At 33.6% G+C, this 18,030-nt stretch overlaps 1 protein-coding gene across 1 annotated transcript; it reads left to right on the plus strand.

The window, feature by feature from the left end:
• Window positions 1-2,425: 2,425 nt before the first annotated feature.
• Window positions 2,426-8,275, plus strand: EBS5 (HCP-like superfamily protein). Its single transcript, XM_078308083.1, has 8 exons — window positions 2,426-3,039; window positions 3,874-4,130; window positions 4,351-4,585; window positions 4,777-4,992; window positions 5,215-5,387; window positions 5,746-5,899; window positions 6,335-6,577; window positions 7,850-8,275. Exons 1-8 carry the CDS (start codon window positions 2,533-2,535, stop codon window positions 8,045-8,047), a joined length of 1,983 nt encoding a protein of 660 aa, XP_078164209.1. The 5' UTR covers window positions 2,426-2,532; the 3' UTR covers window positions 8,048-8,275.
• Window positions 8,276-18,030: the final 9,755 nt, after the last annotated feature.

The raw sequence follows: 18,030 nt of genomic DNA on the forward strand, positions 1-18,030 counted from the left end.
TATAAATACTATTCGTTTTGACTATTAATAAAATAGCATTAATCTTGTTCTTTGGTAGTAGTTAGCACGTTTTAACTATTTTTTTTGTCTTTTAGTGCGAGAGACAGATAGGGGACTGAAGTAGGGGGACTGTTAGTCGATCCCAAACTTTAATAGCTCAAAATTTAAAACTTAAAAATCAAAAGAAAACTGCTAGATATGATCTATGTTATTTTCTCAATGTGTTCATAAAAAATTATCACATTTCAATTTTGTTTTTATGTGAATCAATAAGTTCAAAAATCAACGTCTAGAAATTATTCACATTAGTGCGTTTTTTACAAGCTCTTGATGACAATCAAAATAAAATTGAAATATCATAATTTTTTATATATGCATAGATAAAATGATGTAGATCATATCCAACGGTTTTATTTTGACTTTTAAGTTTAAATTTTTTGAATTATTAAAGCTTTTAGAAATTGAGGTATAGTAGAGGCACAAAAAATCGAGGCATTTGAACCCTCCTCTTTTTGAAATTATTTTACTACTTTTTGTGATTTATGAAATATGATAAAAAAAATTGCTAATGTTTTAGACCATTTTTTTGTTATCTTTCATAAATTATAAAAAATAGTAAAAAAAAAAAATTCAAAAATAATAAAAATTGGTATTCTACAAGTTCATTATTATATAACCAATTTACTGAGCTACTTAGATTGAAGTTTGAAATTTATATGATAGGTTTTGAAGCTACAGCATGGAAGGCCTTATGTTATCCATAGCACCTAAGCCTTACTCAATAAGTTATATCCAATGTTTATGAGACTCAAATTTGAGTTCAATAGATTATGTGTCCATTTGATCCACACAAATATTAAAGCGGACACGCACAAATATTAAAACAGTGTGCACGTATATCGTAAAGGGGACCTGATGAACACATAACCCATCAAACTCAAATTGTTCAAGTAGTTGTAAGAGTTGTTTCGAGTGTGTAATAAAATTAGTTTAAATATAGTGTATATACTCAACATGATTTGGTATCAAGGTTTATCATGATAACTTTGTCGAAGTTGACAATCGGGATCTAAGTCGTGGTTCAACACATATAAGAAGATCACCATTTGGATTGTATGTGTGTTCAAGGGAAAATCTATTGTAGCACGAGGGGGGGGGGGGGGGGGGGGGGGGGCAGCTGTGGTGATTTATTGGTACCGATCGACTTTGCCTCTCCTTGGAAATTTTTTTGCCCCCCTCTGGATGTTTGATTTGTAATTCGGGTTAAATTTAGTATTAAAATCAAAAAAATATATTTTTTTATTATGATTGGTAATAATAATTATAAGTTATAGGATCAAATTATAAGTCAGGATATTGGAAAATATAAGTCAAAACATTGTTTTTTTTTTTATCGAGTACCCAATTAGTTATTAATGGGTTTAAATCCGATAAGCTATTTAAACCCGATTCAATATTTTTTGCACCCCCCCTCCCCACACGAAAATCCTGGGTCCGCCCCTACGTGTGTTGATACTTTGTTAGAAGATCGGTGAGACGTGTGAGGTTCATAATTGCACAATTGGAAGATTGAAGACTTGTGAGAGAATGAATATAGTTTTTTCTATTAAAACTCATTTTGAATTTATAAAGTTGTCATTTTATTATTCATTAAAAAATAGAAATATGCAGTACATGTAAGAAAATTATATAATTTTCTATTTGTTGGTTTTCAAAAGTAAATAGTTTATTTATCTACTTGTAATACATACACAATGAAATTTTGGTATAAGTTTGTGCATGCATTATAAGTAAGAAATTAAATTATTTACCGTCAAAATTAGCTAATTAGAAGACTGAACAATTTTCTTACATATACTACATATTTTTATTTTTTAAAAAATGACAAAATGAATACTTTCTAAATTTAAAATGAGTTTTAATAGAAAAATATAATAATTAAAATAAATTTGTGATTTTTTAAAATTTGAAAGGATAAATATGATATTATGAAGTTTAAGGGAACAACATATATAATTTGGAAACTCTTAGAGACATGAAATTCCTCCAATTTCTTGTTAGTACAAATTAAATCATATATTAGTCTTGACTATAAATGTGTATATATACGACTGTATACCCTACACAATGATCTTTGATAGGCATATTAAATACTGTTGTGGGAGTTGTCGGTATATCATAATTAAGTCGATGAACCGCTTACGGGACTTGAGAATCCTAACAGCAAGGCTATATTATTATTAACCTCTCAGTCTCACCCCAAAAAAAAAACTACAGGTTATACAGCGTCAATTGGAAATCAAGCAGGCTAGCAGCCAATCAGATAACTGGAAACACGTTCTCCTTTTCTAATCCTATTACTTATTAGCGTTAAAAAGCTATCAACTGACATCTTGATCTAGATACTTCTTTCAACTGCGTATGTCCCACTTGTCAGTGAAGACTCCTAGTCTTTCTCCACCAGTAAACCGTATAGTATAATCGATTTTAGAAACACCTAGTCTGATTGCTAATCCTGCCTCTTCTCTCTCGATGCCACGGCGAATTACCTTCCCCTACATCCGCCTCCTCCTCCTCCTCCTTCCCCTCCTCCGCCTCACCGCCGCCGTGCGCCCCTTCGTGCTCGTAATTACTAATGATGATATAATCAAAGACTACTCCTCCGATTCCCTCCCCTCCGAGTCAGAATGGGACGATTTCACATCTCTCTCCGCCTCCTTCGTCGACCCTTGGCTCTCTATTTTAGATCCGACTTCGTCTGATTTAAGTAATTCCGATGAGTTTAGCTCTTCTCTATCTGATCTGATCACCTCCTTCTCTAGCGGTGATCCTGCGGCTGCCTCAGCTGCTGCTGCTCAAATTGCAGCGGAAGCTGCTGCTGGGGTACCAGCCGCACAGTCGGTTATAGGGTTTTTGTATGGTGCCGGGGTGTTGAGAAAACCTGATCGGGGTAGGCATTTTATGTACCATAGTTTTGCAGCTGATGGAGGCGATCTGCACTCCAAGATGGCGCTGGCCTATTCCTACTTCAGGCAAGAAGTAAGTAATATTAGTAATTATAGAAACTGAACAAAAGAGAAACAATTGCTCCAAATTTTCACTTTTGGTGTTATTCTGGTAAAAAATGCTGCTACTTGTTTGGAAATTACTGCATTAGTGGATTGTATGTTGTCACTGTTAGATTGCATTCCTGTGGCCATTATTACTATGATCACTTCTGAAATTATAAAGCATTGTAAGTTAAAAAAACAAAACAAAAAGAAAGAACACATATTAAGATGCTAAGCATTGCTGCTTATCAAATGTTAGCATGATTGGTATGTTGCAGCTGTACTGAATTAAATGTCCAAGAAACAAGATAATTTAATACAGATGTGCCCTTTGATTACTGGCATACAATCAGTGCTTCCTGCCTTTTGAAGAAGACTTCATGAGGATGTTACCTAGGATGACCATACAAGTTATGGTGTCTGATATTGTCATCAATCCTACCGCTTTGTATGACTGTACGAGTTAGGCAGTTACTTGCATTTTCTGTTTTTTTTGCTTGTTAATGATTATTTGAGTATTAAATTGTGTTCTGTAAAAAAAAAAACCCACACAAAATTTAATTTAGCATATTACCAGTCAAATTAATAGTCTAATTGCTTTCTTCAGCCATCAAAACTGGCATGGTACTGGCAATGAGGATAGACAAGATGCCTAAACCATGCTAATCAGATTTTGCAATGGCTTTTCAGATCTTTCTTTCTCAGACCAAATGTCTGTAAATACTGCAAAGGAAGCATGCAATAAAGTATGGACACTCTATCTGGGTTCGAGTTTTACAATGTTTTCTTGTATGATTGCAACATATCCTACCTTTTATTGCAGATGTACGAGAAGGCAGTTGTGTTGTATGCTGAGCTGGCAGAGGCAGCTCTTACAGGATTTTTGATGTCAAAGGAGCCACCTGTTATGGAGGCAGTAAGGCTGCACAGCGGGACTGAGGAGAACCGGGAGGTCCTGCGAAAGTCGCGTGGAGAGGATGATGAGGACTTCCAGATAACGGAGTACCAGGCGCAGCGTGGTAATGCCCCTGCCATGTACAAGCTTGGTTTTCTCTACTACTATGGTCTTCGTGGCCTCAGGTCTGTCCACTAATAGCACTATCACCCATCCAAGTATTATTGTCAAAACTGAATACTGTTACTACGTATTAGCACTATCCCTCTCTCTTAAGTCGGAATCTCCTGTTCTGTTTCCACGTACGGGCCAATATCTCTAGAAGTTTCAGAAGGTATAGAAAGTCAATTCTATTGTTTGAAGTGCTACCCTGGTAAGTAACCAAAGTTTATCATATAACAATAGGCGTGATCATGCAAAGGCGAGGTACTGGTTTTCAAAGGCAGTGGAGAAGGGAGACACACGGGCCATGGAGCTGATGGGGGAGATTTATGCACGTGGGGCTGGGGTCGAGAGAAACTACACCAAGGCCTTTGAGTGGCTCTCTCTTGCAGCGAAGCAGCAGTATTACTCGGCCTATAATGGGCTCGGCTACCTCTATGTCAAAGGCTATGGGGTGGAGGAGAAAAACTTGACTAAGGTCTGTCATTTTGTTAATTACTATGAAGGATCATTTAGTCTGTGTTTTGTATACAGTGTGCAGATACTATTTGTGCTCTCTTATTTGTTGGAAAACCAGCTAAGTTTGTTGAACAGTAGATTTTGCTTGAAGTGAACCCCATCCTGTAAGTCTCATGCTTAGTTTTGTTTTTTTACTTCATTTGTGTGTAGGCAAAGGAATACTTTCATATAGCAGCTGAGCACAAGGAGCCAGGGGGACACTATAACCTAGGAGTGTTATATCTCAAGGGCCTTGGTGTAAAGAGAGATGTGGCGACGGCATGCAACCTCTTTCTAGCTGCAGCCAATGCGGGCCAACCCAAGGCCCTCTACCAAGTCGCTAAATTGTTCCAAAAAGGGATTGGCCTCAAGAAAAATCTTCAAATGGTCCTTTTTTTTTTTTCCCTTTTCTATTCATTCAGCAGCTGTTTTATCAGGACCTCACAACATATATAAAAATAGTAATTGCACAAGTACTCTACAAAATGCTGCTCAGGTTGTTTTGTATAGAAGAACAGTCCTTTCTATTGTGAAGATGGTATTTTTACCCAATAATGTACTCATATAATATGTTATAATTATTGATCTTTCTCAAATGTGTTCTTTTAGGCTACATTATTATTCAAAACGGTAGCTGAACGAGGACCATGGAGCTCTCTCTCAAGATGGGCCCTGGAAGCCTACCTTAAGGGTGACATTGGAAAAGCACTATTTTTATACTCTCGCATGGCAGAACTAGGTTATGAGGTGGCTCAGAGCAATGCAGCGTGGATACTTGACAGGTAGAAATTAACAAGTTTAAGCAAATTTCTGTTTTGGTATCTTCAGTTATGATATCCATATATTTGGCAGTCACAATGCTAAACTTAGTTCATGCAATAGTCGCAAGAATCCTATTTGGCTTGTGTCAACATTTGAAAATCCAGCCACGTCTTACTTCTCTATGTGCAATAGCTTCATTCTAATCTGGAACATCCAGAATTATAGTCTTGTTGGTTTTCTTCTTTGCCACCAATTAGTTATCTACGTTGGGGTTTGATTGCGTTGACTATAGGTGAACAATACCTGAATCTGAAAATTTCTGATTGTGTGCTAACTTGTTGCATAAGTTATTCAATAATAAAATTGGGAGCATTACAGGTATGGAGAACAGAGCATGTGCATGGGGGAGTCTGCAGGATTTTGCTCTAACACAGAACGCCACCTCCGTGCCCACTCTCTCTGGTGGCAGGCTTCTGAGCAAGGCAATGAACATGCAGCATTGCTTATTGGAGATGCATATTATTATGGCAGAGTAAGTTTTTTTCTTGCTATTCTAGCAGTTAGATTTAAATGTGCAATAAATGTGCAATCCATGAATTTGGTCGCCCATGTAAAAAAAAGGTCCAATCCATGGGACACTTGAGTTGTTGGCATCCTTATCTCATATAGTACAGCCAAAACTGTGAGCATTTCTAAAGACAATACTGCAATCGAAAAGTATAACAATATATTTTATTATAAAATACACGTAATTTTTTTTTTGTCGGTATTGTTGATTATAAATTATCTAGTCCATACACAATGTTAGATTATATATAAATAGGTGGATGGAGGTCATTTACTTGATAATAAATAAAACCATAAGTGCTCTTATCCTGTATTGGTGCTGAGATCCTGTTTGGTGTCAGTCTTTAGAAAGATGTTGGGATGACTCGTCTCTCTCAATTTTGTAATCTCATATCAACAGGGTATAGAAAGAGACTATGACCGTGCAGCGGAAGCTTATTTACATGCACAGTCACAATCAAACGCTCAGGCTATGTTCAACCTGGGGTATATGCATGAGCACGGTCAAGGCCTTCCATTGGATCTCCATCTTGCCAAGCGGTATTATGACCAGGCCCTTGAGGTGGATGCTGCTGCCAAGCTGCCCGTTACGCTCGCCCTCTTCAGCCTTTGGGTCAGGAAAAACTATGCAGGAACTTTTGTGGTGAGACTTCTTTTCAATATCTTCTTGGGACAGCAATTGGTCAGGTGTACAGAATTATTATTATTACTATTAGTATTATTGTTGTTATTATTATTGCTATTATGTTATTATTGCTGAGGAGGGTTCAAATGCCTCCATTTTTTAAAACGCTAATAACTCAAAATTTAAAACTTAAAAGTCAAAATAAAACTGTTGGATATGATCTACATCATTTTATCTATGCACTTGTAAAATATTATGACATTTCAACTTTGTTTTGGTTATCATCAAGAGCTTGTAAAAACGTACTAATGTGGATAATTTCTAGACGTTGATTTTTCAACTAATTGATTCACATAAAAAGAATACCAAATGTGATAAAAAAATTTGAGCATAGATATAATAGTATAGATTACATCTAATGGTTTTATTTTGAAGTTTATGATTTAAATTTTGAGTTATTAACGTTTTAAAAAATGGAGGCATGGTGGAGGCACAAAAAATGGAGGCATTTGAACCCTCCTCATTATTGTTTATTATTATAATTATTAATAACAAAATTATTATATTGTTGTTGTTGTTATTATTATTATTACTTAACACCATAAGGGGCTAGATCTGACGTGATCTGCCAATAGGGTCAAGAGATACTGACCCTAAAACCTGGAAATCAATCAGGTCATTAAGTATCTGATATATTGGTTGTGGACGGTTTTGATGGTCAGTATGTCAAACTTACATGGGTCGCATGTGAATATTGTTTTCTTGTGATACATATTTGTTTTCTTCTTTTGTTAATACGGAAGAACTAAAGCTATTGGCTTATATGGGAGTTTGGTCAAGGGATGCAACCCAAAGTAATTGACCTATCGTACTGGACCCAAACCAATCCACTAGTGGATCAAGAAATTGTTACCTAAACCTAACTCTTTGGCCAGCTTGCTGTGTAGGTTAGCAACTGAACAGCACCTCTAGGATTTGAGGCTTTGGTAGTTTTAGCTCTACTAGTCGTGTACCTTAACTTTGTGGGTTGTTGCAATGTTCACATAGCTCAAATAGTGTTAATTTTATTGGAAACTAATAGCTGTTGTATTTAACATAAAATATTATGTTTCATAATTCAATTTGCAGATCGAGTATGAATGATTGGCAAGTACTTTACTTCTGAGGCTAATTCTTAATTATAATTTTTTAAATCCTTGTCAACTTCCTTAGTTACTAGCATAAAATTATATTTTTTATTCCTGGCAGGATAGTTCTAATTATTAGTTTTTTATTTTTAATTTGTGTCAGGTAAGTTTCATTGATGTACTGCCAGATACATATCCGAGAATACAGGAATGGGTAGAGGGTATTCTGATGGATGAAGGAAATGCAACCATCTTGACCCTTTTAGCTTGCCTCATAACTGTTTTGTACCTGCGCGAACGGCAGAGGCGGCAAGCTGGTGAGGCAGCTAATGTGCAGCCCCCAGAAGGTGGGCTAAACTGATCTAAGAACATATTTAACATGTAGGTAGTTTTCAGTTTTCTTTTTATTCTTTTTGATCTTCCATAGGATCATTGTTACGCTTCATGATCTCACAAAGTTGTATATGTCACACATCTTTTTATTAGAATACTATAATTTTCTTCCTAGAAGAAAGATACAAGTTTAAATGCTCTTTTTGATCAATACAAAGAGGATGGTTCATTGTATTATTAATTTGATGTGATAAACTACTGTTATATGGATGTGGATCAACATTCAGCAATCGTATTTGATTTGATCTCAGACGGCGATGATAATTTTGTCTGTACCCTCCGAATAACCATTGCAGAAAAACTGTTGGTTAATTCAATGGAGACACCTGGTCTGGTGTGATGTGTCAATCTTGTGAATACTTTATTTAATGGTAATGATGTAATGTGTAAAAATTTTAGGACGTGGACTAAAAAAGGTTCTGAATTTTAGCAAGTTGTGTTATCCTTCACCAGCGACTTTGACACGTGCTTAGCATTACCGCTGATGGGCCGTTATGGGCTTAGCCTGGTAGGCTTTTTATACGCTCCAACTCCAATGTAACTTTTAGATTCAAGTCAAGGATCTTCTGGAAATAAATCTGCTGTTTCTGCTCTCTCTCTCTCTCTCTCTCTCTTCGTGCTTGCATGAGTGCTAGAGAAAGGTTTGTGTAAGGCAGGCTCTAAGCCGATAATCTAGTTATTGTGGTATTTTGATTTCCTTTCTTCTCTATTTTTGGTTCTTGCTCAAGTCCATTATTGATGGCTAAGTTGATTTCTTAGAGCAATGAAAGTATATCTCTGCAATAAAGAAAATTTCCCCAAGTTTAAACATCATATTCTTGTTTTATTGTTTTGTGATATCGATGTGATTTGATCCTAGTACCGGTCGGTATCACTAGGTATAATCTCCTGTTTTGAATTTCTAGGGATTGATTTATAAAGAACATAAATAAATAAGAAAATATTTTGCTAAATGTTAAAGCTTGAGTAATAATAATTTGTCAGAGGGGATTAACTGAAAAATGGAAAATAAAGTGTGGCTTGAGATTGACTTTCGGAATTGTCTTTTGATTGAAGTGTAGCTGGTTCAGAAAATAATAAATTACAAAAGATATAAAAAGCTTTAGCTCAAGCTGCTCAATTGTGTTGTGGTTGATAATAAATGAATTTGGACCTTAATTATTTAGACATATGAATTGGATTCGGACTGATAGATTAGAACATTAATTATTTCAGATGATTGGAGTGAAATGCTAACAATTTAGATGAGTCCGATAAAGCAGAATTGAACTAAAATTATAAAGTAGTTTGATTTAATGACTAATTAAGGAACCATGCAATAAATAACAAATGATGAAATTAACTAATAATGAATAACAAAAACGCAGATGAATTGTTTTATAATGATAATTTGTAAGTAATAGTAAAGTAACTATTATCTTGCTATAGACATTGATAATGTGAAGCAAGACTTGAATGGACAATTAAGAACAATTAATATATAATGATTGACTCTCTATTAATTTGTCCTATGATATCTATTGTATTAGTTTGAGATTTATAACTAGAAATTAAATCATAACTCGTTCGGCATTTTCAATATTTGATTGACTGTATTGACTGAAGTGTTACATCATATGGATTGCCCAATACAATTAAAACTGAATTACGGATGAGTCTGTTGACTATCATGTTGATATTGTTTATCGATTTATTAATTCTTATTACAAATAATTGATTGAGACTACAATGATTGAATTGATTGAATATTGAATACTGTAAGGATCCTTGAACCTCCATATAAAAGAGAAAAAAGATTAATATGTTGTAAAGTCTTGCTAGCTACTAGATTTTACTTCAGAACACTTATGTGCATATAGTGAATGGCTCCAATTGAACCCAATACCAGTTTGGTAGGGATATTAAATAAATTTGAGGTGTGACTATAAGATTAATGGTCAGTGGTAACTATCTTATCATTGATTTTCTTTCTGACAATGACAATATTGTAATATTAGTTTTGTATTGGTTCTGTTAACAAATTGTTAGAATAGTTAAAATAGTATAAGCCGTGACACGACAAATACATGTTATGTGAAAAGGCAGACGTGGGTTGTTGGATAGCGTCTGCACGACAAATCGGATGGTATCTATCTATCAGTGTTACCAAATTAGAAATTGTAAAGTTAAGAAACTAAATGTTACCATAATTTATGGTTTTAAAGATTAAGACCCAAACCATTTATTTTGATAAGATTCTTAGAGTTCTTATTTATTTATGTAATTTTTGTTGTTCAAATGGATATAGTTATTGAGCATTTGCATTCGTCACTATATAATGAACTATTAGTTTCTCGTGTAGAAATTTCATCCTGAATATGAATATTCTTCGAATTCAACTCACCAATAATATATCAGATATTGTTGTTGTTGTTATTATTATTATTACTTAACACCATAAGGGGCTAGATCTGACGTGATCTGCCAATAGGGTCAAGAGATACTGACCCTAAAACCTGGAAATCAATCAGGTCATTAAGTATCTGATATATTGGTTGTGGACGGTTTTGATGGTCAGTATGTCAAACTTACATGGGTCGCATGTGAATATTGTTTTCTTGTGATACATATTTGTTTTCTTCTTTTGTTAATACGGAAGAACTAAAGCTATTGGCTTATATGGGAGTTTGGTCAAGGGATGCAACCCAAAGTAATTGACCTATCGTACTGGACCCAAACCAATCCACTAGTGGATCAAGAAATTGTTACCTAAACCTAACTCTTTGGCCAGCTTGCTGTGTAGGTTAGCAACTGAACAGCACCTCTAGGATTTGAGGCTTTGGTAGTTTTAGCTCTACTAGTCGTGTACCTTAACTTTGTGGGTTGTTGCAATGTTCACATAGCTCAAATAGTGTTAATTTTATTGGAAACTAATAGCTGTTGTATTTAACATAAAATATTATGTTTCATAATTCAATTTGCAGATCGAGTATGAATGATTGGCAAGTACTTTACTTCTGAGGCTAATTCTTAATTATAATTTTTTAAATCCTTGTCAACTTCCTTAGTTACTAGCATAAAATTATATTTTTTATTCCTGGCAGGATAGTTCTAATTATTAGTTTTTTATTTTTAATTTGTGTCAGGTAAGTTTCATTGATGTACTGCCAGATACATATCCGAGAATACAGGAATGGGTAGAGGGTATTCTGATGGATGAAGGAAATGCAACCATCTTGACCCTTTTAGCTTGCCTCATAACTGTTTTGTACCTGCGCGAACGGCAGAGGCGGCAAGCTGGTGAGGCAGCTAATGTGCAGCCCCCAGAAGGTGGGCTAAACTGATCTAAGAACATATTTAACATGTAGGTAGTTTTCAGTTTTCTTTTTATTCTTTTTGATCTTCCATAGGATCATTGTTACGCTTCATGATCTCACAAAGTTGTATATGTCACACATCTTTTTATTAGAATACTATAATTTTCTTCCTAGAAGAAAGATACAAGTTTAAATGCTCTTTTTGATCAATACAAAGAGGATGGTTCATTGTATTATTAATTTGATGTGATAAACTACTGTTATATGGATGTGGATCAACATTCAGCAATCGTATTTGATTTGATCTCAGACGGCGATGATAATTTTGTCTGTACCCTCCGAATAACCATTGCAGAAAAACTGTTGGTTAATTCAATGGAGACACCTGGTCTGGTGTGATGTGTCAATCTTGTGAATACTTTATTTAATGGTAATGATGTAATGTGTAAAAATTTTAGGACGTGGACTAAAAAAGGTTCTGAATTTTAGCAAGTTGTGTTATCCTTCACCAGCGACTTTGACACGTGCTTAGCATTACCGCTGATGGGCCGTTATGGGCTTAGCCTGGTAGGCTTTTTATACGCTCCAACTCCAATGTAACTTTTAGATTCAAGTCAAGGATCTTCTGGAAATAAATCTGCTGTTTCTGCTCTCTCTCTCTCTCTCTCTCTCTTCGTGCTTGCATGAGTGCTAGAGAAAGGTTTGTGTAAGGCAGGCTCTAAGCCGATAATCTAGTTATTGTGGTATTTTGATTTCCTTTCTTCTCTATTTTTGGTTCTTGCTCAAGTCCATTATTGATGGCTAAGTTGATTTCTTAGAGCAATGAAAGTATATCTCTGCAATAAAGAAAATTTCCCCAAGTTTAAACATCATATTCTTGTTTTATTGTTTTGTGATATCGATGTGATTTGATCCTAGTACCGGTCGGTATCACTAGGTATAATCTCCTGTTTTGAATTTCTAGGGATTGATTTATAAAGAACATAAATAAATAAGAAAATATTTTGCTAAATGTTAAAGCTTGAGTAATAATAATTTGTCAGAGGGGATTAACTGAAAAATGGAAAATAAAGTGTGGCTTGAGATTGACTTTCGGAATTGTCTTTTGATTGAAGTGTAGCTGGTTCAGAAAATAATAAATTACAAAAGATATAAAAAGCTTTAGCTCAAGCTGCTCAATTGTGTTGTGGTTGATAATAAATGAATTTGGACCTTAATTATTTAGACATATGAATTGGATTCGGACTGATAGATTAGAACATTAATTATTTCAGATGATTGGAGTGAAATGCTAACAATTTAGATGAGTCCGATAAAGCAGAATTGAACTAAAATTATAAAGTAGTTTGATTTAATGACTAATTAAGGAACCATGCAATAAATAACAAATGATGAAATTAACTAATAATGAATAACAAAAACGCAGATGAATTGTTTTATAATGATAATTTGTAAGTAATAGTAAAGTAACTATTATCTTGCTATAGACATTGATAATGTGAAGCAAGACTTGAATGGACAATTAAGAACAATTAATATATAATGATTGACTCTCTATTAATTTGTCCTATGATATCTATTGTATTAGTTTGAGATTTATAACTAGAAATTAAATCATAACTCGTTCGGCATTTTCAATATTTGATTGACTGTATTGACTGAAGTGTTACATCATATGGATTGCCCAATACAATTAAAACTGAATTACGGATGAGTCTGTTGACTATCATGTTGATATTGTTTATCGATTTATTAATTCTTATTACAAATAATTGATTGAGACTACAATGATTGAATTGATTGAATATTGAATACTGTAAGGATCCTTGAACCTCCATATAAAAGAGAAAAAAGATTAATATGTTGTAAAGTCTTGCTAGCTACTAGATTTTACTTCAGAACACTTATGTGCATATAGTGAATGGCTCCAATTGAACCCAATACCAGTTTGGTAGGGATATTAAATAAATTTGAGGTGTGACTATAAGATTAATGGTCAGTGGTAACTATCTTATCATTGATTTTCTTTCTGACAATGACAATATTGTAATATTAGTTTTGTATTGGTTCTGTTAACAAATTGTTAGAATAGTTAAAATAGTATAAGCCGTGACACGACAAATACATGTTATGTGAAAAGGCAGACGTGGGTTGTTGGATAGCGTCTGCACGACAAATCGGATGGTATCTATCTATCAGTGTTACCAAATTAGAAATTGTAAAGTTAAGAAACTAAATGTTACCATAATTTATGGTTTTAAAGATTAAGACCCAAACCATTTATTTTGATAAGATTCTTAGAGTTCTTATTTATTTATGTAATTTTTGTTGTTCAAATGGATATAGTTATTGAGCATTTGCATTCGTCACTATATAATGAACTATTAGTTTCTCGTGTAGAAATTTCATCCTGAATATGAATATTCTTCGAATTCAATAACCCGAGTGGCAATCAACACTGAGAAATATTTTATTAGTTTCCTCCTTGTGGGTTTACAAGTTTGTTAGACAAAGATAGTGAAACGTTTCTAGGGTAATAATTGACAGTAGGACCACCTAAAGGTAAGGGATTTGAGATTATCTCACATGGTGCAGAGAGTATTTCTCTAGCATTATCAACTATAAATGATCAGACAATTCTTGTAAATAAATTGGGATGTAACAAAAATAATGTATGATACTAGCAATGCATACAAAAGATCCATGCCTTGCATTATGTATATTGAATGGTAAATAGATATGGCAGAATTGTTGCATCTCCGTATTGGGGTGTGATAAATATTTTTCTTTGAAAATAGAAGAAATATTATATAATTTGATTTATTGAAAAGACTACGATAAATAACCCGGATCAACATTTTTCAGGCCAGATTTTTTGTGGTTGTAAGAACAATAAAAATATTTATTTATGTGCTATTGAAAAAAAAATTAAAAATGATTTGAATCTGAGTTATTGATCCTGTTTAAACTTACTTCTAGGTAAATACATAAAATATTATGGCCTTTCTATTTTTGAAAAAAAATTGCTCTAATAAAAGTCAGATGTAATGATTTCTTATCAAAAAAAAATTTCAAAATGGATACAAAATCTTAGAATTTAAATGTACTAGAAGGATCACAATATTTTCTATATTTATCTAGAATTGACTTCTGAACCGAGAACAATAACTCAAATTAAAATAATTTTTTTTCAATAACACAAAGAAATAATTTTTCTTACAACCACAAAAAATACGGTCTGAAAAATGTTAATTTGGATTATTTGTCATAGTCTTTCTAATAAATCAAATTATATAGTATTTCATCCATTTTCAAAAAATGTATAAAATGTATAAAATATATATAACATTTTAATAAAAATAAATAAATTATAACATTTTATATTTTAATTAAAAAAAAGAACTCAAATACGGAGAATAATTCTCCAGAAAGAGAACCATTAATCTGGAGAATTATAGCATTTGGTAAATGCCCCCGGGGGCTCAACCCGGACCGGTCTGCCCGTGTCCGTGCCCGGACCGGACCGTGCCCGTGTCACGGGTATGCACGGGTACACGGGCACGGGTATTAAACGGGCCGGACCCAGTTTTTTGAAAAAAAGCCCGTGAGAACCCGGTCCCCCATACCCTTGAACCCATACCCGTGAGCTCGTGCCCGTGAGCCCGTGACAGATTTTTTTTTTTTTTTTTTACTTTTAGTTTAAAATTCAAATTTTAAACCTCCCCCTCCCCTATTTCTCCCCATCCCCTACCTGGACCCGGACCCCTACCCGTTTTTTTTTCAGTTTTTTTTATTTCATTTTATTTTAAATTCAAATATACTTTCTGACAATTTTTTTTATTTCTAAAAAAATAAAAAAATGGCACAACAAGAGGCTAATAGAAAGCTATATTTCAATCAACAAATCCTATGACCATAACGACATAACCATTCCTATATTTCAAACAAGCATGGAATTAATTTTGGCTAGAATGTGAAATTTTTATACGATCAGGTACCTTAATTAGGAGATACTTCATTTATAAGTGTTCAAAACGGCCGTCAATTTCGTTGAAACCGAATAAAATAGATAAACCAAAATGTTCTTAGTATTTAAAATTCCAATCGAATTAACTGAATTACAATGACCAACATAATAAGAACCAAACCGTTTAAACCAAATTAAATTTTAGTTTGTTTGATTAAACCAAATAAGAGAGATCAAATTTAAGAAAAAATAAAACTCAATACATACACTAATTATTAGTAATTTTATAGAAATAAATATAAAAAATAAAATATACACATTATTCAATTCCATATAAAATATGTAGATGTTTTAAAATATCCAAATCAAAATAGAAGGAAGCGATAATTGAATCAAATAAAATATAAACTATCCTTGAACCATTTAATTCGGCCAGTTCCGTTTAATCGGTTTGAAACATAAACCAAACCAATTCATTTAAACTGAAATAATTTGTAAATTCAACCGAACTGATACATTTAAATCGAAAAACCGATCTATTTAAACTGAAATACTTCAATTTGAATGAACACCAAACAAATCGAGTCTTTGAACACCCCGAACTCCGTTATCGCAAACTACCTCAACCCGGCATATTAGAACTCTGCCTATGTTATTTTACATAGCCGGTCCCAAACCCGGAATAAAAGAGGAGGGTAATTTTTATTTTTTAATCTATTATTTTAAAATAAGAGCTTAATTATTTTTAAAGTAATTGATTTAAGAAATTTTTTATTTATATTTTATTATAACAAAAATTATTGAATTCAAATATACAACCATGTCCGGCCATTTTTATTAATATCCCTAAAAAAATCAAAATTTTAAAAATGCCCCTGTCTCCCATTTTTTTTAAATATGCCCTGACCGCCAGAATTACGGGCGGCCCATTCCTCTAGTGAGGCGCCCCATGTTATTTTTTTTTATTTATTTTTTTTTTTTAAAGATCTTAGTATTTTGATTTGAATAATTTTGTGAAAAAAAAGTTTTCTTATTTAGAGTGTATGCCAAAAAATAAAATATTTGATATATTTATGAAGTAATGTCGTAAATATTTATAACTTTGAATTTTTTTATTTTTATTTTTTTGGTGAACTTTGATTTTATTTATCAGTTGGATATTACAAGTCTAAACAGCCGACACTAATACTCAGTTATTAGTGTCGCCTATTTATAAACAGCCGACACTAAAGCTATTCCAATTTCATTTTAAGTCCCGCACACCTCTTTCGAACGCACGCCTGGGGTTTAAAACATCTCCTTCACTTCGCTTCACGCTTCTCTCCGATCTGATCTTCTCAAACCTAGCCGCTTCTTCTAGGCGAATACTAGAAGATGTGATGCAATATGGTCTTGCGCATGCTTCACGAAAAGGGGCGTAACTTTTGATCCGTCCGTCGGATCGGGCTGAAATTTTGACAGGAACTCCACAGCCCAAAATCCAAGCTAACTTATTTTCCAGCCCGATCCGACCGTTGGATATAGATTTTTCACCATTTGCGGGCTCAGATTCGCGATCCGAGTCTTCCTTCATGGACTTTTGGACCTTTCTTTATAATTTGTGAGTTTTTAGGGTCTTTTATCTATCTTTTATGTATCTTTTATGTATTTTCTGTTTTAGGGTTTGTATTTAAACAGACGTCATGTCTTTTATGTATTTTTTGTTTTAGGGTTTGCACAAACCATTTATAAGAATAACAATAAATGAGCAATTTGGATGATATTTTATTTAGTGAGTGTTATTTGTAAATTAGTGTCGGCTTTTTAATAAATAGCCGACACTAAAAGTTAGTATTAGTGTCGGCTATTTAATAAATAACCGACACTAATGCCTTACTTTTAGTGTCGGCTATTTACAAAGTATTAGTATCAGCCCGATTAGTGTCACCTAATGTCCGACACTAATACCCATAAACAGCCGACACTAATTCCAAGTTCTCCACTAGTGTGTATATATGTGTAGGTGTATGTGTATGTGTATGTGTATGTGTATGTGTGTGTATGTGTGTGTATGTATATGTTTGTGTGTGTATGTTTGTGTGTGTGTGTGTGTATGTATATGTGTATATGTGTATATTATACATATATTATAAAAACCTTAATTAGTGTTATATTTAGACTTGTGATATCCAACTGACAAATAAAATCAAAGTTCACTGAAAAAATAAAAAATAAAAAATCATAGTTATAAAGAATTACGACATCACTTCGTAAATATATCAAATATTTTATTTTTTGGCATACACTCTAAATAAGAAAACTTTTTTTTCACAAAATTATTCAAATCAAAATACTAAAATCTTAAAAAAAAAAAAAAAAAAAAAAAAAAAAAAATAGCATGGGGCGCCCCAGGGAGTGGCGCCTCACAGGCCTAGTGGGGCGCCCCAGGGGGTGGCGCCTCACTAGAGGAATGGGCCGCCCGTAATTCTGGCGGTCAGGGCATATTTAAAAAAAAAAATGGGAGACAGGGGCATTTTTAAAATTTTGATTTTTTTTAGGGATATTAATAAAAATGGCCGAACCATGTCAAATGAATTTTAATTGGTATGAATTTGGATTTATAATTTATTGGTTTTCAAAGAAAAGAAAACAGAAAAAAAACAGAAAAATAAAAACAGAAAAAAAAACCGGATCCGGACTGTCCTGCCC

The sequence above is a fragment of the Carex rostrata genome, chromosome 9 (assembly GCF_964058835.1).
Source record: "Carex rostrata chromosome 9, lpCarRost1.2, whole genome shotgun sequence".
NCBI lineage: Eukaryota > Viridiplantae > Streptophyta > Magnoliopsida > Poales > Cyperaceae > Carex > Carex rostrata.